The sequence below is a fragment of the Cydia fagiglandana genome, chromosome 1 (genome assembly GCF_963556715.1).
Source record: "Cydia fagiglandana chromosome 1, ilCydFagi1.1, whole genome shotgun sequence".
NCBI lineage: Eukaryota > Metazoa > Arthropoda > Insecta > Lepidoptera > Tortricidae > Cydia > Cydia fagiglandana.
Window position 1 is genome coordinate 5,476,222 of NC_085932.1, and position 21,781 is coordinate 5,498,002.

At 37.4% G+C, this 21,781-nt stretch overlaps 1 protein-coding gene across 2 annotated transcripts; it reads left to right on the forward strand.

Annotated features, from left to right (window-relative positions):
- Window positions 1-681: 681 nt before the first annotated feature.
- LOC134679572 (galectin-4-like) lies at window positions 682-20,869 on the forward strand. 2 transcript variants are annotated; one of them, XM_063538532.1, is made up of 7 exons: window positions 682-883; window positions 7,379-7,488; window positions 12,181-12,327; window positions 12,870-13,089; window positions 14,218-14,339; window positions 18,060-18,264; window positions 18,840-20,869. In XM_063538532.1, exons 1-7 carry the CDS (start codon window positions 764-766, stop codon window positions 19,041-19,043), a joined length of 1,128 nt encoding a protein of 375 aa, XP_063394602.1. In that variant the 5' UTR covers window positions 682-763; the 3' UTR covers window positions 19,044-20,869. The 2 variants fall into 2 exon arrangements, with proteins under 2 accessions (XP_063394602.1, XP_063394606.1); XM_063538536.1 differs by lacking the exon at window positions 682-883 and adding an exon at window positions 1,273-1,654.
- Window positions 20,870-21,781: the final 912 nt, after the last annotated feature.

Here is a 21,781-nt window from a genome sequence, read left to right on the forward strand (position 1 = left end):
GCGTCGTTAAAGAGTTCCGTTCTGATCATCATCAGCAGTTCCACTTCATCAAATGTCACTTTTTTGGGTGTATATGCTTGATTTGTTGATAAAAACCCAAAAATCACTATATGTATGCCTTTAAGATTTGAGGAGTTCCCTCGATTCCTCATGGATCCCATCATCAGAACTGGGTTTTGACAAAAACGGGACCAATCTGTATACATATACATTCAATCAAAAAAAGAATTTTCAAAATCGATCTAGTAATGACGGAGATATGGAGTAACAAACATAAAAAAAAACAAAAAAAATAATAAAAAAAAAAAACATACAACCGAATTGATAACCTCCTTCTTTGAGATTTGGAAGTCGGTTAAAAAAGAACAATATTGTTGTCAAAAGTGACACGATGATTACACAAAGTTGCATAACATTAACTAAAAACATAACGAAATCTGTTGCGGTCACTATAAATGTTGAATTAAACTAGAATGTCGCATTTGATCCGCCTCCTTTGTCAAGACGAGATGCGAGTACCGATTACATGTGCGTATGACGTGACTTCCCTAATCGATAATCGTTTGTCCTTCTCATCAGCTCCTTGCGAAGAGAGACGAAAGATAATACGCTCGTGAAAACTCGCCGACCTGCATTGCGCATATACAGTGTTTGTGTATAGTATAAACATGGTATAAACAACAGATTATACTGTGTGTGACCGCATAAAAACCCGTCAAGTGCTCCTAAGTCCTGTTTTAAGTCAGTGTTGGGTTGCTTACCTATGCCAGTGGACTGTTTGAAATGTGTGGAGTGCCCCATGATGGATTACTATATTCAAGAAGGCTATCTTCCTAGCGAATACGCTGAATACGACTTTGCGGAGGATGCTTACGATTTTGAGGTTAGTTTTAATTACTTACCTACAATACTCTATTAGCTAGATAGTTTTGAAAAGATTTTGATGATATGAAATAAAAAACTTTTCAATTGAAGAAAGACAGCAGGTTGATTTTTATAGTTTCATTTGATAACTCGTATCTTTACTAAAAAAAACGTAAACAGAAAGATAACATAGGTAATTCTTATTTATTTCATTGCGATTAAAAAAGCCATTGCTACAAAACCTAATCAATAAAAAACAAAACCTTAAAAAACATTTCCTCAACTGTTAACCATATCAATTAACTTTTCGTTAACAAAAACTTAATAACAACAAAAACATTGTTAAAGTTAATGTCATTGGCCTTCGATAGATGGCGCTCTTACACGTGACAAGTTATAATTTTCGCAAATCGACAGATGGCGCGCTTGGTTTACGATCAAAACATTACATAAGTACCTGCATCAAATCTTAACGTTATTGAGTAAGTATTTAATATGCAGAATAACAACAAACGCGTAATGGTTGCTAGGATGGTTAGTCATCGCGTTTTTGCGCCGTCAGCTGTCCGACTGAGCGGGTATTTTAGTGTGTCAGCGACGTCCCGGCTGACCGCATCGCGCGAACGAAACACTCACGAGTAAATATATCGACTGTAAATAAACGCACAGTGTGATGGTGAGCGGTGACCGGTGCGGTTGCAGTGCGTTTTGTCGGCGACTGTTTTGCCGCGCTCGGCCGCCGGAGCCCGAGAGCCCTGAGAATGTCGAAGAAGAAGTGCCGGTTACTTTGGTAAATAAATAGGTTAATTACTGTAATTAGGAATGATAATATTAACACCTGGAAAATATTACTCTAGAACTTGACTATATTATATGAAGTCATTAATTATTTAGGTATACTTAAATCAGTACTATCAGTAGCATAAACTAGTTAATTTTGTTCGATAAAAAATGTAGTAAAGGGCTGTGTTAACTTAATAATTATAAACTTTGTTCGATAAATTAATCATGTTACTAACTCAAATGAATCTATGTATTACTTACATTACTCTACCATCCTATTGCCTTGCTAAATTATAAAAAAAGTAAAATTACTTACCTTTAAATTAAAGCAACAGTTAAAAAATTACTATCATATTTATCTATCCATATTCCATACTAAAGTAGTACGAGTAGTATAGGTAATACCTACTTCTTAAGTTGTAGGCCTTCAAAACTAATCAATGTTTATTGATAAACAAATAAACAAGAACCTACTGTCCTACTTATCTTAAGCACCGTATCGGCATGTCACTTGCCTTGGAAAAAGAAGTTCGTCGTTTCGTCGAACAAAAAACTGAGGCAAAAACTATTTTCCCATCATAGTAGCAGACGAATATATACATAGTATCGCGTTCAGAAGGTAATCATAACCGTAGTGCAAACACAGATTAGTGGTCTCTAATCGTCATGGTGGGATATAGTCAACACTTGAAGGTTAGTGCATCGTAGTTGGCAGTGACAGTTATTTCAATCGTACCTAGTCATTTCAACCGTATTTTTCCTTGATCCTTGGCCTGAAGAATAATAGGTAACATAATGAATGAACAACCATACAAACAGCCATACACTGGGTTAAAAAGTCACGTTACTTTTTAAGTACAATCAAAACATAAATCCTTCTTCCTGGAGTCCGCTTGACAACTAATCTGACTTTAACCAACTTGACGTAGGCACTAGTTTTTAGGAAAGCGACTGCCATCTGACCTTCCAACCTAGAGGTAAGAGATAAGCAACTGGTAAATATCAAATAATACCTATTTCGTACATAAGTTCCGAAAACTCATTGGTGGTAGGTACGAGCCGGGGCTTGAACTCGCGACCTCCGGATTGCAAGTCGCACGCTCTTACTGCTAGGCCAACAGCGCTATTTTCAACAGGGTTTCTTACAATCAAAACAAGTGTTTAAAGGTAAATGCAAGTATCCAGCAAAGATTGTTTATTTAGCTAGACTAGATAGTCTGAATTAATATTAACTTCGTAAAACAGAAGTGAATCGTAAATTCCAAGACCGCGGGAACCAAATGGCCTGCAAAAATAGATCATCACTGAGCGTTCATTAGTAAGTAGGTAGCTATATCTATCACATTATTTCTGACTTCTGTTTTTAACCCGGCGAACTTCAAAGAAAATGTGATGTCATCGAATCTATCTTTTGATGGAGAAAATAACTATTGGCGATTTCTTTTGCGATATCCTTTGTTTGGATTGAGAGCTTTGGTGCTTGATTTGATCGACAATTTATTGACCTAAGAAACCTAGGTCAATAAAACGGCTAAGTGATAGAAATATAATTCGTTTATCGTGAACCATGGTAAAATATATACGTCCATGTAGTTGTTACAATTAGGAAGAAACACATATATATTATATGGGCACTTTATAGCTAGGTACCTAGTACCTATATAGGTAGGTACCTGTATAGGTGTATGAACGTATAGTACCTATATAGGCACTAGGTACCTAGTTATAAAGTGCCCAAGGTACCGTACTTATTATATTATAAGTACGGTACCTTGTGCAACTAATGCACTTAGGTACTTCTGGGCAATTCATTTTCCATATTTCTAAAAAACCTAGTTGCTGTGTAACACAGGTGTCGTAGGGCAATAGGGGCACGCCCGAACAATTAAGTGAAATAACATTGTTTACAACATCGGTAACTAAATACCTGCCTAAATTGAAAATGATCGATCAGCACATTTATCTTCTCTTGTCGTGCGCTACTTCATCTTAGGTAGGTTAGGTAGGTACCTATGAATCTCAAGTGGGTAATTAATACTTATATTTTATCTACCTATAATGTCGTAAAAAAACAACCGAATTAAGAACCACCTCCCTCGGAAATATAGAAGACTGAAAAAAATCAAATTGTTGTAACCTTGACTTCGTAGAATACCTAGGTACTATAGCATATCGCTACATGACCCCTGTTAACCCGCAAGTCAACCTTTGTGATTGTTTTCTTTCCCTTACACAGGGTGATTTAGTACTTCGTGAGTAGACCGGTTTTGAGTACCTATATATAGGTACTTACGACTGATCGTTTTGTAACACGCAACACGCGAGCTTTCCCATCAATTTAAGGATATTTAAAGATGAATGCCTGCTTCAATTTAGAACTTGTACCTACCTTTTACATACTCACTGTACGGAGAAAAAAGCGGGCAAGTGCGAGTCGGACTCGCCCATGAAGGGTTCCGTAGCAGCAAGTAACTTAATAAAATTGCGGTTTACGATTTATGATGTATTTAAAAAACTACTTACTAGATCTCTTAGAAACCTCAATATCATTTCTGAAGACCTATCCATAGATACGCCACACGTATGGGTTTGCTAAAAAAATTTTTTTTGACTTTCAGTTCTAAGTATGGGGACCCCCAAAATTTATTGTTTTTTTTATATTTTTGTGTGAAAATCTTAATGCGGTTCACAGAATACATCTACTTACCAAGTTTCAACAGTATATCTCTTATAGTTTCGGAAAAAAGTGGCTGTGACATACACGGACAGACAGACAGACATGACGAATCCATAAGGGTTCCTTTTTTGCCATTTGACTACAGAACCCTAAAAAGTAGGAAAAGGGAGCCTTGGCCTATGAAACAGTAGCTGAGGACGCATCCGGGATAGAAACGCTAAGATGAGATGAGAGAGGGAGTGAGAGAGAAACTTGAATGTTTCCTTTCAGCAAATTGAGTTATCTCAACGATTAACGGGTAGGTCCCCTTAAGGGACCAATATTACGCTTATGGATTTTACACCCACATTGGATAACTCGTACCAATGCAAAGCATGAAGGTTTCCTCACAATGTTTTCCTCCTCATTTGGCACTAATGAATTATTGATGTTAAAGATCAATAATTCATTAGTGCCAAATGCAGACGACAGTAAAGGCACTCGAGCTGAATTTCTTCTAATACGACTAATCAATGACTTATCATACATTCCGTCCGCGTGAGTAGACATATTCGTAGACGTTTGTTCCTTAATAGGTGCCTTGTGATGATCTCACTGATGACGCTTGAGGTCAACATTCATTGCAACGTACTTATTGAAATTGTAATAGAGTTCAAAATTGAATATTTACTCTTGCGTAAGTAATAGGTATATATAGGTATGCGCTGTGTGCCACAGCAAGCATCCATAATTAAGTACCTAGGCCTAGTACCATTAACTTGACCATTTTACAGGGTCAATTTGTAGGTTTATAAATTTTATTAAAGGAAAATCTTTGGCATTCGTGACAGACGCATAGTTAACGTGGCTATTATTAAAACCTCTTACTAAACAAATTAGATGAAAATTATAAGAGCGCAGTATATAATACCTAGTCAAAAACGTTAGTAGTACAACTGACCCTAGTCTGTACCTAATTTAATATATTTCTGCCAAATGTCTCTGGCGAAAAGTAGCGTCTTTACGAGACGATCTACTGTGTGTGCGTGTAGCCTAATTGAGCCGGCTAATAATGCAATAAAGCGACCTATACCTAACCTTAACCTACTCGTAGGTATTCTTTTAATTAACAAGCCCAATTACTTTTAGTTGGCAGCTTTCATTACATGCATCTAATGAACTCTATGTTGGAGCGCCCACGGAATACAAATACATAATATGTTCTCTGGGAGCGACAGATATTTCACAGTAGGCTACGAAATAGGGCGTGTGTTGTAAATGTCTAATTACTCTTTACATAACTTGGATTTTTGGCTAAATAGGTCGTAGAACTCATAGGTTCTCGGAATCTGACTTTTTACTTATGCCTCATCTAGGAAAATAGGTAACGCTATTCTACTATAGGGTGCATTGGGGTAAATGCGAAGGCGGGGTAATTCCGAAACTGGCAAATATCTACTAAACTAGAAACACTTTCTACCGTAGCAACAGTACGCAAGATGCCATGTAAGCGTTACAGCGGCGTAAGTGTTGCTAAAGTTTGAACTCTGTTAACTGTTTCTAGTTTAGTAGATGTTTGCCAGTTTCGGAATTACCCGCCTTCGCATTTACCCCAATGCACCCTAATAGCCTAAAGCTTAGATACTAATTCCGAAGAGGATTAAATGAAAGATTTAAAGGAATGAAAACTAGACGTGGTCTGACTTTAAGTATCTCTTTCAAATTTGAATGAGTTCTTAATAATTCGTCACACTACATAAATAATATCGATATCGGATCAGTATAGTGGTCATAGCAAGTATGTGACCGATAAGAAAGTTAGTTTTTCTACGATGTGGCAAAGATAAACAAACGTACCACACCTAAAGTCATTTAGTATGTATGAATTATGAAGTAAGCGCAAATAGATGACTAGGCACCGTTAAAACATACAAGTTAACAGCACGACCGTTACTGTTGCTGCCTTCAGCCATCGTGTAAAAATTCAGCAATTCAGTAATAATCGTAAGAATTTTGTTGCAATGAATTTACCAAGCGGAAGTTAAGTAAATGGGGTTATCAATTGTTTTTGCTAATTAACAGTACATTACGGTTGATTGTTTTAAATAAGGTGCCTGTATTTCTCGCTTTTCTACTTAAGGCACTGGTCCCACCGCGAGCTAGTAAGCTATGAGCTATCGGCTATAAACACGAACAAAAGATAAGCACTCCCGTGTAAATAAAAGAGACACGGCGATATTTATAGCTCACCGCTGGGCGAGTAACTATAAATATCGCCGTGTCTCTTTTATTTACACGGGAGTGCTTATCTTTTGTTCGTGTTTATTTATAGCCGATAGCTCATAGCTTACTAGCTCGCGGTGGGACCAGTGCCTATAGGTACATTTTGTCAAAATTATAACACTGGTTTTTGCAAGGTTACCTGCCTATATATTTCATATAATTATAAAGGTAATATTCTTAAAACCTGATAGACTTATGATGGTATTCCATCTGCCAAATATTTGGTCCATGATGTATCAGGAAATTAAGTCAATATTTTTAATCAACACTCGCGTCGGTTTGACCCATATCTTATCTCAAGGGAATTAGACGTAGGTACGTGTAACGATTGTAAATAAAAAACCGGGCAAGTGCGAGTCGGACTCGCGCACGAAGGGTTCCGTACAATAATGCAAAAATAGGCAAAAAAAAACGGTCACCCGTCCAAGTTCTGACCCCGCCCGACGTTGCTTAACTTCGGTCAAAAATCACGTTTCTTGTATGGGAGCCCCACTTAAATCTTTATTTTATTCTGTTTTTAGTATTGTTGTTATATCGGCAACAGAAATACATCATCTGTGAAAATTTCAACTGTCTAGCTAGCTATCACGGTTCGTGAGATACAGCCTGGTGACAGACGGACGGACGAACGGACGGACAGCAAAGTCTTAGTAATAGGGTCCCGTTTTACCCTTTGGGTATGGAACCCTAATAAAAAATATAGTTCTTGAGTTTCAGTCGAATCTTATGGTCTTATCTTCCAACAGAATCGATAGTCAGTAACGTTTTATCGTTTTATCTATCATGTTTCAGTGTCAGTTGGCCGAGGCCCGAGATGTCAAGTTCAACCAGACCCTCCAGGAGCCGCTGGCGGTCGGGACACATATCCTCTGCACCGGTACACCCACAGACGACTTACCATGGTAATTTTGTGAGTGATCTAATAATCCTAAACGGACATCGAACACTTATTTGCATAGAATAAGTACATATTTTGTGTCCACAGGTGTAATTTTGACAATTTGTTGCTTATTCTGCTATATGTATACAATAATACTAGCATGCAAAATTTTACACAAATTCAAATTTAAATACTTAATAACAATTTCATTTAATTAACAATTTTGTTCATGAATAGTTTCATAGAGAAAGTCCTTCAGACAATAATAATTTTTATCTAATAAATAACTGACAAGCCTTCTTTTAAATTTATTTAAAGGTAGCTCCTTCATGCAATTCGGTAGCTTATTAAACAATTTAATGCACATTGCAAAACACTGTTTGTTATATAATGAAGTCCTGGGAATACATTCATTTACAAGACGACCTTCATTTCTTGTGCCCCTCGGAAATACAGTTTTGGCCGTTGTGAAAAGGTCCATATGATTTTTGACGAAAATGCACGACTCCAGAATATACAAAGATGGAAGCGTAAGGATCTTTAAACATTTGAACATTTCTCTACATGACTTATATGGGCGTGAATTAAAGATGGCACGAATACATTTTTTCTGTGCAATAAATGCTCTATCTAGATTTGAACAGGCGCCCCAAAGGATAAGGCCGTACCTTAAATTTGAAGAAATGTAGCCATGATAAGCGGTTAAAGAGGCTTGTAAACCAGACGTGCGTCGTAGTCTCCTCAAAACATAAACAAACCTATTTATTTTTGAACAAACTTTCTCAATTTGTTCATTCCAGTCCAGATATTTATCTAATTTTAAACCTAAGAAATTTACATTGTCCACTTCGGCAATAGTTCTATTTTTATAATGTATATTCAGTTCTTGACTTTTTCCGACTTTTGAATTAAATTGTACATAGTTGGTTTTCTCTAAATTTATTTGTAAATTATGTTTATCTAGCCATTCGATTATTAAATTCAACATTTCATTTATTTTTTCTTCATGCTTCTTGATACTCTCATCTTTATTTGATGTAACAACAACTGAAATGTCGTCAGCAAATAAAATTGATTTATATTTAATTGCATCACAAATATCGTTTACATAGATGATAAACATTAAAGGACCTAGTACACTACCTTGAGGTACACCGACATTATTTTGCAGAGTTTGTGATTGGTAGTGGATCTCCTCACCTTGGTCGTTTAATGTGGATATGTCTACATATTGTTTTCTTCCGGACAAGTACGATTGAATCCAATTTAAAGCAGGTCCTCTTATGCCATATTTGTCTAATTTTTGCAAAAGTAAAGAGTGGTCTACAAAATCGAACGCTTTAGACATATCTAAGAATATTGCTGTTGTATGTTTCTTTTGATCTACGCTTTTTGTTACATAATTAACTAAGTTAAAACCGGCAAGTGCGGTGGATTTGTTTTTTTGAAATCCGTTTTGCTCCGATTTTATGACGTTATATTTTCCAAAAAAATCCATAATTCGTTTATGCATGCACTTCTCAAAAATTTTTGATAAGATCGGTATCAGGGTTATGGGACGGTAATTTCCCATGTCCATTTTATTTTTATTTTTAAATAGTGGCTTTACAACCGAAGTCTTGAGTATTTCTGGAAAGGAACCGGCTTCAAAAGAAAAATTTATCAGATGTACAAGAATTTTTACTAGATCATCTTTGCTGTTTTTGATAACCTTGGTACTAATCTCATCAAAACCTACAGCATTTGTGCTATTCAGTGACATGATTATGTTTCCAATCTCTATTTCAGTAAATGGCTTTAAGAATATACTATTTTGCATTGCCTTGGTATGAGAATATGTACTACGACTAGTGCATGTTGGCATCTTATTTGTTAACTCGATATAATATTTATTGAATCGTGTTGCTAATGTAGTGCGGTAACTCTGAGCTTTCTGTTTCAGTTTTTATCACATTCCATGATGCCTTACATTTATTTTTGCAGCTTTGTATGTATTTAGTATTTGCAATATGTCTCGACTTATATATGCATCTTTTTAATTGTTTAGTATAATTATAGTATTCATGTTTTTTTTGTTCACTTTGTTTATTTTTATAGTAATTTATTCTTAGCTGTCTTTTTGTATTACAACTGACTTTGATACCTTTTGAAATCCATTTAGGAGTTTGCTGCGACAAATAGTTAACCCTGATTCGTCGAATGGGAAAACAGAGCTTGTAAAATAGCGATAGCAGCTCATGAAATTTTTGAAACGCACTGTTAAAGTCGCTTTCTATGTATACCTCGGAAAACGATAACTTTGCCAGACATTCTTGGAATATGGCCATGTTTTCGTGACAGTAGTCCCGCTTCAACTTATAGTAATGTTTTGGCCCTGTTACTTTTGAATTTACTTGGAAGTTTATCATTTGAGCAGTATCATGGTCAGATAAACCTAAGGGTAGAACTTCAGCATTAGCATTTTTGATATTGCTCAGTATATTGTCTATGCAAGTTTGGCCTCTAGTTGGACATGTAATGTGTAATGCAAGGTTATAATTTCGTGCGATATCCAAAAATTCAGTACTAATTTTACTACTCACAAGAGTATTAATAATGTTGAAATCTCCGCATATGACTATTTGCTTAAACTTTTTACTCAATTCGTGAAGCATTGTGTTGAGTTTTAGGAAAAAGTTGTATGGGTTAGAGTTTGGTGTCCTATACAGACATATAATTACCATATCGAGCCTGGATATTTGTATTCCACAACACTCGAAAACTCTTTCTGTAGTAAATTTTTTGAGTCCCTCTAAAACACAAAAGTTTATACCTTTTTGTAATAAAATACATACCCCACCTCTTTTTATTTCTCGCGAGAAAGCAGCAGCGACAACATAATTTGTAAGCTGTACCTATATTATTCTCGCTTCCGGACTTTACAAATGTTTCAGTTAGACATATAACATTCGGAACTTTATTGTCTTTTGCCAAATCATTTATAGTTACTTCTAATATATCTTTTTTCGCTAACACACTTGCAATGTTTTGATGCATTATTCTAAATTGGCATACTTGATTCCTGGTTTGAACGAAAAAGAGAGTTATCAGTTTGTAAACACTCTGAACCGGTTTCAAGAGTTTTATTAAACTGTTCAGCATTATTTAGTTTCGTATCTTTCGTTTTAAAGTAGAATGTAATTTTTCTTTGTTTGTTGTTAGGACCAGTTAATTTAGGGGACACAACACTGATTTCCTTCGGAACAAAATTATAATAGCTTTCCTTATAATCCTGTTGATCTATTACATTAGTAATTTTTGTGCATAGCTCGTTTTGATACTTTATTTTGCTTTTGTCGTTATGTTTGGACACGTCAGTAAATTTACAATTTGATTTAGTAGAACAGCATTGGTTAATTAAATAATTCATAAAATCAGAATGTACCCTTTCACTCTTCCTTATACTTAAGACTAAAACTGCGTATTTATCTAAATAACCTAGAGCATTATTAAGTTCATATATAGTGTCTATAACATTTTCATCACATTCACTTACTGATAGTACTATTTTGTCACCTTCAACAAAATCATATTTTGTTATTTCTTCCATTATCGATTTTGTAGTCGACCCGGGCTTGACGACCGAGAACACTTTATACTTCTTATATTTACTCTCATCCTGCATGTGTGTGAGCTTTGAGGCTAGTCCGACGCACTGACTGCCGCCAAACATGAAAATTTTATCAGTAATTTTGTCATTTGTGTTATTTTCCAGCTTCTGTTTGTTTGATGGTAATGATGGTGAATCGTTGCTTGCTTTTTGCAGATATTCTTTCACAGATGGTCTAGTATTAATGTCTATGATATCTTCGGAGTTTGTTTCTGACTCCAATCTGCTTTTATCGTTATTATTATTAGTAGTAGTATCATTCGAAGTTGATGCAATTGTTACTGGAGTATCTTCTAATTCGGAAATTCTGTCGTTGCCATAATCTTGGTGGTTTAGCGGTGTCTGCGACACCATATGTCTTTTTCTTTTTTCTTCACAAGTCTATTATAAGGATATTATGACCTTCTAGAAAAGTGATAAGCAAAACTAAAAAATCTGTCATCATATTTATCAAATTCATATTTAAGCAATAAGCATAGTTTAGGGACCGTGCGCGTGGGAGGGTCTGACTTCTTGTGGCCTGAATCGGAAATATAAACATGTACACTGCCAAAGCAAGTGCTGCCATCTACCGTTCTCGTACGTTTTCTTGTGCATAGTTCTGCCATCTTGTGGGCTACACGGAAGCATAAACTTCACATTTACGCCTCGCGCTAAAAATCTGACGGCTCCTGTGCTGCCCCCTATAGTTCATGCACGCTCTCTATAAAGCCTTATAAAGCCTCAAGGTAGCATCTTCCAGTAGACTTGAGGGTTACCATCTGTACAATTTCTTTGTCCATGCAATGTCATTACGTCTCAATCTCTAATGGCTCCTCTACACGATGGGCCAACGCCGGCCACTCCTAGGGACGCGTTTATGCGTTAGAGGGAGCAAGTGATATTGCTATCTCATTCTACCGCATGGCTGCGTCCCTTGGAGTGGCCGGCGTTGGCCCATCGTGTAGGTATGTACTAGGCTGCTAGCTTGACTATGTCGATAATTCAACCTCACAAATCTACTAAGTACTTTTTGTACCTATGCTTTTTGTAATCAGTCAGTAAATCTTGTCATTTTCATTTCAGGTTCACAGTTAACATAGGATACGGAGACCCAAACAATGGTACGGGAGACATCGCAGTCCACTTCAACGTTAGGGTTCCACAGTGCTACGTGGTGCGCAACACGCGGCGGCATAACAAATGGGGGATAGAAGAAACTACTGCATTTAGGTACGATATCAATTGCTTTTTGCTAGTTCACAAATAACAGATAGACATCACTATCACACAGGGGAGGTAGGGGACCATTGGGAAGTCGGGAGACTCGGGCACCCCGAGCCCGAGCCTCACGACTGCACAATGCTGGTCCCCTACCTCCCCTACCTTACGTACTTGTAGTACCTATCGCTACTATACAATAATTAGGGTACTTATATCTTAATTAAGGCTAAAAGTGCCTACGAATTAAGGTCGAGGATACTTAATTACTATAATTAGTAGGCTGGTGTCAATGACTTTGATTGAGTACCTAGCTGAGGCCTTTACGAAGCCGGCTCTACACTTGGCACGAAAACTGGACGAGGAAGCCGGGAAATATTCACTTATAACAAGTATGTTCTTATAAAAAAACCGTCTAAAATCGGGCGACTTAGAGCGGCGAAAAATGTACGCATCGATTTCATATAGTTTTCCTTTCCATCAACACATTAATTACCTAGCTACCGTGTAACTTTTCCATGGAAGTAGTGCTTTAAATACCCCAAATTTTTCAGATCATTCCCCTTCAAAATGGGCCGTCCGTTCACGATAGAAGTGGTCGTGGACGAGACGGAGTCGCTCTGGGCGGTGGACGGGGAGCACTATTGCAACTACGCGCACCGCACGCCGTCGCCCGTCGGAGCGCCCTGGCTGCAGGTGGCCGGGATCCGGGATGCTACGCTCAATGTGCAGAAAGCTGAATTGTATCCGATGCTGGCACCGCCTGCTGTAGAGGTGAGCCTCTCTTCTTTTGTGTTTAAGGGTGGTATTGGACAGGTGGAATACCAATTACCAACCTAAGAACTTTTACCATAGGAACATAAAGATTTTCGCAACCCCCTAGCGTACGTAGTGGTTTCCCACCACCCCTACAAAACGCAAAGCGTAAAGTCCCTACATATGTGTAGGTAATAGATGCTGTAGATATTGTTTTTTTTTTTTTTTTATTTATTCATAAGCCATAAATTGTATGTGTATTGTGTACATGTTGATGTTAGGCAATAGGTACAGTGAGAATCAATACAATTTTACCCAGAGGATTTAGCTACATATTTACCTACTTACATATCCTTATTAACTAACCGTTTATATTATTATATTCAGCTGTAGGAGTACTATTATTTATTCTGTGCTGTAGGCACTGGTCCCACCGCGAGCTAGTAAGCTATGAGCTATCGGCTATAAACACGAACAAAAGATAAGCACTCCCGTGTAAATAAAAGAGACACGGCGATATTTATAGTTACTCGCCCAGCGGTGAGGTATAAATATCGCCGTGTCTCTTTTATTTACACGGGAGTGCTTATCTTTTGTTCGTGTTTATAGCCGATAGCTCATAGCTTACTAGCTCGCGGTGGGACCAGTGCCTTAGGGTCATAAGTCAATGACAATTTTTTTAAGTGCTGTCTCAAACTTCAAGTCATTGAGTGACTTAATTTCTACGGGCAACGTTGGTATTATAAGTGTTTACCTATAGCAGCAACATATTAGATAGTGCTACGCTGGTAGATTCCTGTCGTAGCAACAGAAGCCCGGATGTCGTGAGCAAACATTGAGTTTAGTCTGTCGCTATTAAAGTTATTTTTTGCGGAATATTTATTTTCATGCCGGCGAACTAGCTTGCAGAGCTCTATTATATACAGTGCAGAAAGTTAATAAGCTTTGCGAGTCCCCACGAGTCCCACGACCTACCTATCGCAATCTACCTATTCTTAGTATTAAAATATATCAGAGGGCGTACTTTTGCATTTACCTTATTAGCATAGTCACGCAAGGTCGCGTGAAAACTGTTTTTCTTTGAAAAGTTTTACGATTCAGTTTTTGTTGTTGTGCGAACTGAAATGTTTGACTTTGTCGTTACAGGTCCCACTTAGACCTAGTTTAGACGCGCCGGCTTCGGAAGATGAACCGCTTTGGCGACCGAACATCACAGCTCTATTACCTAAAGGAATCCCACCGGGGTACCAACTAGTCATACATGGAAGGTAGGTATCTCATGGCCACGGATATTTTCTTCCTGTGTTAGGGCTGATTTAGACGGCGCGCGAACTCGTATGCGATTTTAGTTACAATACATTGCGGACTGTTGGTTACGTCCAATTTAACCGACCGATCATAAACCTCAATGTAATGAAACTCGCATGCGAGTTCTCTCACTGTCTAAATGAGGCCTAACTCATGTCTAGCAGTTTTAGTCATACAATCGTCGAGTCTCCAGCCCCTATCAACAGCATCGTCTAAATGAGCCCTTCTGTAAACGGCAACGTCATCCACGTCTTTCGCGAGAAATAGTACATTATTGTCGAGGCTCGGAAGTAGCTACTTGCAGGCTGAGGATTCGTTTTAAACGGACGACCTTGGGAGTCCGTTTAATTGAATCCGAAGCCAGCAAGTAGCCTTCCAGCCGAGTCATATATAGTGCTTTTCTCAAAAATGGTGCAAGAAATATAAATATCATAGAAATATTTTACAAAAGCAACGTTGTTACGAATATATTTTCACAGAAAAAAGCCCTTGCCGCCTTTTTATTTTTTTAATAAAAAAATAGAAGTGTATTTTTCTGCCGAAAATACGCCAACCTATTTGAGACAACTAAATAGTCGCGGTACTAATCATCTGTTTGGCTGTTTAATGGGCCTGTGCCTTCATTTGATATGGCCATTTCAACTTTTAAAAAGTTTGGAACTCGACAAATAATGGAATTTGTATGCAACATTGCAGTCCCAAAATCGAGACTGCAATGTTTTTAACTTTTTAATTTTTGACTGACCATAAACTACGCGCTTCGCGACCTATTTTTTAAACGGCAAAGTCTACTTTGCCGTCCATTTTTGAGAAAAAACGTTTTATTTGACACCAAATGTAGTTCTCTCGGCGATGTTGATGTATAACATACTAGCTGTTGCCCGCGACTTCGTCCGCGTAGAATCTTATCTTCAACATTTTACATCTTTAGTACCTATAATTTACATATCCAAGCAATGTTGAAATTAAGTACTTTTCTTTTTTAGCAAGTTGTATGAAGTTTTAAGTCAATTGGATTTTAATGTTGGTTGCTGAAATTACTTTTCTTGTATTCTCATAATTAGGTACCTATGCCCTTATACAAAGATTCAAGTTCCGCACTCACAAAATATCTGATCTCCATACAAACTTTCAACCCCTTTCTCACCACCTTGGGGGATGATTTTCAAAAATCTTGAATTAGTTTTCATGTTTTTTAATTTAATACCTTTTTATGCAAAAAGTTCAAGTTCCTAGCTTAAAATTAAATTTACACCCAAAGACGAATTTTCATCCTCTTTTTAACCCCCTTAGGGGTTGAATTTCCAAAAACGTTGCAATTACTCTTTTTTGTTATCGGCTATTATGTCTTTCTAAGAAGTTTCAAAGCATTTGTAATGGATTCAAACTTTGAACCCCATTTTAACCCTGTTAGGGGATGAATTTTACAAATCGCTGAAATCGCTTTCAACCCCGTTTTCACATTTTCAAAAACGCTGAAATTAGTTTTCTTGTATTTTAATTTAATACCTTTTTACAAAGTTTCAAGTTCCTAGCTTCAAATAAAATGTGCACCTGAAGACGAAATTTCATCCCCTTTTTACCCCCTTAGGGGTTGAATATCCAAGAACGTTGCAATTACTTTTTTTTGTAATCGGCTATTATGCCTTTCTAAGAATTTTCAAAGCATTAGTAATGGATTCAAACTTTGGAACCCATTTTAACCCTGTTAGGGGATGAATTTTACAAAACGCTGAAATTACTTTTATTGTCTTTTAATAGTATCCCCAAATACAAAGATTCAAGTCCCGCGCTCGAAAAAATGTTTGAAATCCATACAAACTTTCAACCCCTTTTTCACCACCTTAGGGGATGAATTTTCAAAAACACTGAAATTAGTTTTTTTGTATTTTAATTTAAAACGTTTTTACAAAGTTTCAAGTTCCTTGCTTAAAATAAAATTAGCACCCGCAGACGAATTTTCATCCCCTTTTTAACCCCCTTAGGGGTTGAAATTCCAAAAACGTTGCAATCACTTTTTTTATAATCGGCTATTATGCCTTTCTAAGAAGTTTCAAAACCATTTGTAATGGATTCAAACTTTCAACCCCTTTTTAACCCTGTTAGGGGATGAATTATACAAAACGCTGAAATTACTTTTCCTGTCTTTTAATAATATCTCTAAATACAAAGATTCAAGTCCTACACTCGAAAAAATGTTTGATATCCATACAAATTTTCAACCCTTTTTTCACCACCTTAGGGGATGAATTTTCAAAAACGCTGAAATTAGTTTTCTTGTATTTTAATAATATATCTTTTAACGTAGTTTCAAATTCCTAGCTCAAAAGAAAACTTTAACCCCATACAAACTTTCATCCCATTTTTAACCCTGTTAGGGGATGAATTTTACAAAACGCTGAAATTACTTTTATTGTCTTCTAATAATATCCCCAAATACAAAGATTCAAGTTCCGCAATAGAAAAAAAATTTCATATCCATACAAACTTTCAACCCCTTTTGCACCACCTTGGGGGATGAATTTTCTAAAACGCTGAAATTAGTTTTCTTGTATTTGAATTTGGTACTTTTTCACAAAGTTTCAAGTTACTAGCTTAAAATAAAATTTGTACCCGAAGACGAACTTTCATCCCCTTTTTAACCCCCTTAGCGGTTGAATTTCCAAAAACGTTGCAATCACTTTTTTTTGTAATGGGCTATTATGCCTTTCTAAGAAGTTTCAAAGCATTTATAATGGATTAAAATTTTCAACCCCTTTTTAACCCTGGTAGGGGATGAATTTTACAAAACGCTGAAATTACTTTTCTCGTCTTCTAATAATATCCCTAAATACAAAGATTCAACTCAACCACTCCAAAAATTTTTTGATTTCCATACAAACTTTCAACCCTTTTTTCACTACCTTAGGGGATGAATTTTCAAAAACGCTGAAATTCGTTTTCTTGTATTTTAATAATATATCTTTTTACGAAGTTTCAAATTCCTAGCTTAAAAGAAAACTTTAACCCCATACAAACTTTCATCCCCTTTTTAACCCCCTTAGGGGTTGAATTTCTCAAAATCGCTTCTTATCTCTTGTACACTTTATAAATGCAATCTGGTGTGTAAATTTCAACTTTCTGGCTTTTGTAGTTTCGGCTCTGCGTTGATGAATCAGTCAGTCAGTCAGTCAGGACACTTGCATTTATATATATAGAATAGATTACCTATGTAGCTCATTTCGAACCTACTTAACACTTTGACTACCGAGAACCCGCGTGGTAGGCACTCGTAATGTTTGCTCAGATGCCAGACAACCCGCCCAGCGGGTTGTTTTGTACGCAGATATAGGGTCGGTTGCACCAAACTGTTCGTATCGTTAAAGAGTTCGCTAAATTTTTATGTATGGAAAGTTTCATAGTAAAGTGCCGGGGCGCGCCGGCTGACGTTGATCAGTCTGTCAAATGTGGTTGGTGCAACTGGCCCATAGACGACCGGTTTCTGGGGTAGTGCGCCGTTTTTTTCCCGGTTGCGAAAGTTTATTTCCCGAATTGCGTATGAAGGCCACAAACGGACATCTAACGTAAATTTTCTTATCTCATTGTCTGAAACTATAAATCGTTAAATTGAGGTCTGCAAAAGTTGCGCATAGGCTCCACGTCCACGCATTACTACAAGTATATATATCGCTTGTTCCCAGGCTCCGGCCCATCCTGCACTCGTTCACGCTGAACCTGCAGGACGCGGCGCGCGACTGGCCGGCGCCCAACACGGCGCTGCACGTGAACGTGCGCGCGCACCACGAGTCGCACCGCGAGCGCCAGCTCGTCGTGCTCAACTCGCACCTGGGCGGCTGGGGGGACGAGCGGAGGCAGAGGACGGCCACACTAGTGCCCGGCACTCAGGTAAATAACAGTTTAACAACTGACACTGAATCTTGGGTATGTGAAAAGTGCATGGTGGGAAACACGAAACTTTTATGTACTCCACCTACAGAATTTTCAAAGTCTTAAACCGATGTTTGACAGTAAATTACGTTGATGTTTGTCGCTAACAAATGGGTCATATCATCACATGTCATGGCGCGTTTCCTTTCTTGCTGTGCCTTAATAGAGTCTGTGCGGAAAGAGAAGAGTCGTAGAATGTATTGGCTTCCATACATTTCACGACTCTTCTCTTTCCGCGCAGACTTTACTGTTCGGAGCAGTTGTGTGATAGTGACAATTGTTATTGAGTGAAAATGATGAGTATAGCACAAAAGGCTGTAAGAAAAATGTAAACTTTCGAGGGCTTTTTTCAGACTATTTTACAATTATCAACTGTCAATGTAAGAATGTGTCCCATAGCATTTCCATAGTTGTTAGGTGTATTGTGTAATTTAGGTACGCGTCGCCGTTTCTCTTGCTTTTCCTTCTTGAAGAACCTCATTAAATGTTCACTCTCCTTATTGACGTATCATTATACTTATCATTATCCCCAGAACACGTTCCGCATCCTGCACGGGCCGGGCGAGTGGTCGGTGTTCGCCAACGACGTGCTCATCGGCGAGCTGGAGCACCGCGCGGCGCCCGCGCTGGTGCGCGCCGTGCGCCTGCGCGGGGACCTCTTCCCCGGCGCCCTGTACCTGTGCCCCTCCTCGCACTCGCCCACCGCGGAGGACTGGAAGGATGTCTCCAACTGTTGATGAGAACTGGAGACTCGACGATTGAATGACTAAGGGCCAGTTGCACCAACCACATTTGACAGACTGATCAACGTCAGCCGGCGCGCCCCGGCACTTTACTATGAAACTTTCCATACATAAATAACGCATTTAACTGATTCGCAAGACCGAAGTGATCCCATAAGTGTTCCGTGAACAAAGTTTTGTACGGAACACTAAAAATTAGCGAACTCTTTATCGATACGAACAGTTTGGTGCAACCGACCCTAAGACTGCTGGACATGAGTTAGGCCTCAATTAAACGGTGCGAGAACTCGCATTACGAGTTTCATTACATTGCGGGTTAATTTTGGTCGGTCGGTTGAATTGGACGTAACCAGCATTCCGCAATGTAACTAAAATCGGATGCGAGTTCGCGCGCCGTCTAAATCAGCCCTTATAAACCAAAGGTGAAACAAAGTGGAAGATCTGAAGAAATAGGGAGAAGGGGTGCAGGATAAGTGCCTGAAGCGAATAGAATCGAATCTTTGACAATAATTATACCTAGTGTATCAGTCGCTTGAAATTGTCTTGCGAAGTAAATCTTTGGCTGATCATTAGAAGTATGTACCTAGATTGTTATTTGTATTGTATTGTATCACTATTTAACTTCTGATTTTTTTTTATTAACTATTAAGGCTTATGATAAAGTTATTGGTGTGCCTAAAGTTCTAAAAATCTATTTACTCCTAAGATATGTTATTAGGTATTTTCACGAGATTATCTATAAAAGAAATAATGAAATGTAATGTTATAGGTTTTCCTAAATATTTGGCTCACGAGAGAGTAAGCAGAGTTATCTAGTAGGATGCTTGTATGCTATGCAAGTATGCATTGTAAATAAATTAAGTATTATTGCACATAATCGTTATCTAAGGAACACTTGTACAATTAGTCTAAGATATGTAATTTATAGTTAAATGCATTTAAATATATAGGTACTTAATGTGCCACTTTCACGATTAAATGAGACATCACTCTATGTTGCTTTACAAAAAAAATGCTCTAATTCTTGTTTATTAATTTGAATAAGTGATGACCGTGGTCTATGTAAGAATATTAATTACGTTTTTTATGTTAGTATTAACAAATTTATATTTTTTATATTCGCTAGATAAGACGACGTATGCCTATCTTCTAATTGTAGTAAATACACCTGTAGTGGTTCTTGTTAAAATACTTAATAACTACTATAAGTTGGTCAAGTAGATCTTGTCAGTAGAAAAAGGCGGCAAATTTGAAAAATGTAGGCGCGAAGGGATAATATCCCTTCCGATATTATCGTCTCGTAGAAAATTTGAATTTCGCGCCTTTTTCTACTGACAAGATTTGCTTCACCATCTATATATACTCTGCTAACTACTCGGGTAATTCCGAATGTCGAAAACTGTCGGATAATTCCGAAAAGAGACTTTTATTATGATGGAATTTAGGGTGATTTTCATCTGAATTTCGGAATTATCTGACATTCGGTATTACCCGAATACACCTTAGTAAGTATAAGTAATGTATTTTCATTTAAGAATAAGAAAACACCTTCATAGATCTTTAAACTGTTTTGAAGATTATTTTTAAATTTTGTCATTGTACTGTCAGCATCAAAAATCCGACTAAGTTTCAAAACTATGAATATCTTTAATTGCTTAACAAAAAAGAGACATGTTTCTATGTAGATCAATAAAATTACAGTGCTATAATCGCAAATGGAGTTTGATGCAGACTTCATATTTATACCTAAAGTGTTACCTACGAAAGATCATTGCCTACGATGTCCTTAAAACAATATTGACAATAAACATATAAAAGAGCCAACGTCTTTTCATTTATGTAACCCCGGCTACATACGTAACGATAAATCGTAGCGATTAAACTGTGCAATCCGAACTGCGCAGTTTTATCTACCGTGTGTATGACAAATCGTTACGATAATCGACAACGATTTGTCCTACACACGGTAGACAAAACTGCGCAGTTCGGACTGCACAGTTTAATCGCTACGATTTATCGTTACGTGTGTGGCCTGCATAAGGCCCACTTGCACCATCCCACTAACCTGGGATTAAGCGGTTTAACCGTCAACCCAGTGTCAAATTGTACTGGTAACCATGGTAACTCCAGGTTATCTTGGTACGACTTTATTAAAACCTGCTAGAGGGTCTACCGCCAACATAGCAAGAACGTTATCTGCTTCTCTATCGCTGGAACTTGTGAGAGCGATAGAGAGGCAGATAACGATTTTAGATGTTGGTGATAAGCCGTCTGTCTGCTGTAAGTAAGTCTGGTTGACGGTTGAATTCTCGCTATTCTGTAACTCCAGAACATTATTATTAACCCAATACCAATTATTAACAAAATACATATTATAGTTGGTCGAACCAATTTGTTAGTCAGTAAGAGCCAGGAAAACTATACTCATCCTTTTCTTTCGGGTGCTAGTACTTGTGAAAGACAAAGATAGTATGATTCTCTCTGTCTATGATAGAAATGAGACAGTCCTTTAATAAACTATAAACAGTTTGCAAAAACCATAGACATAATATATATATAGACGGTGTCTCAGCGAGCTGTCACTGTTGCCACTTTTGTTTAGTGTACGATTAACAATGAGGCCCACGTTGCTGTAGCCATGTCGATAAAGTCATATCGATAAACTATCGACATTTCTTGCAATTTAAATTTTACTTCAAAGGCTTAACGATACCTAAAATGACCAAAAACGC

Coding starts and splice junctions, on each gene's coding strand:
- LOC134679572 (XM_063538532.1), top strand. CDS start 764: ATGCCAGTGGACTGTTTGAAATGTGTGGAGTGCCCCATGATGGATTAC. Junction 7,489..12,180: donor CCCACAGACGACTTACCATG/GTAATTTTGTGA, acceptor TTTTCATTTCAG/GTTCACAGTTAACATAGGAT. Junction 18,265..18,839: donor CACTAGTGCCCGGCACTCAG/GTAAATAACAGT, acceptor CATTATCCCCAG/AACACGTTCCGCATCCTGCA.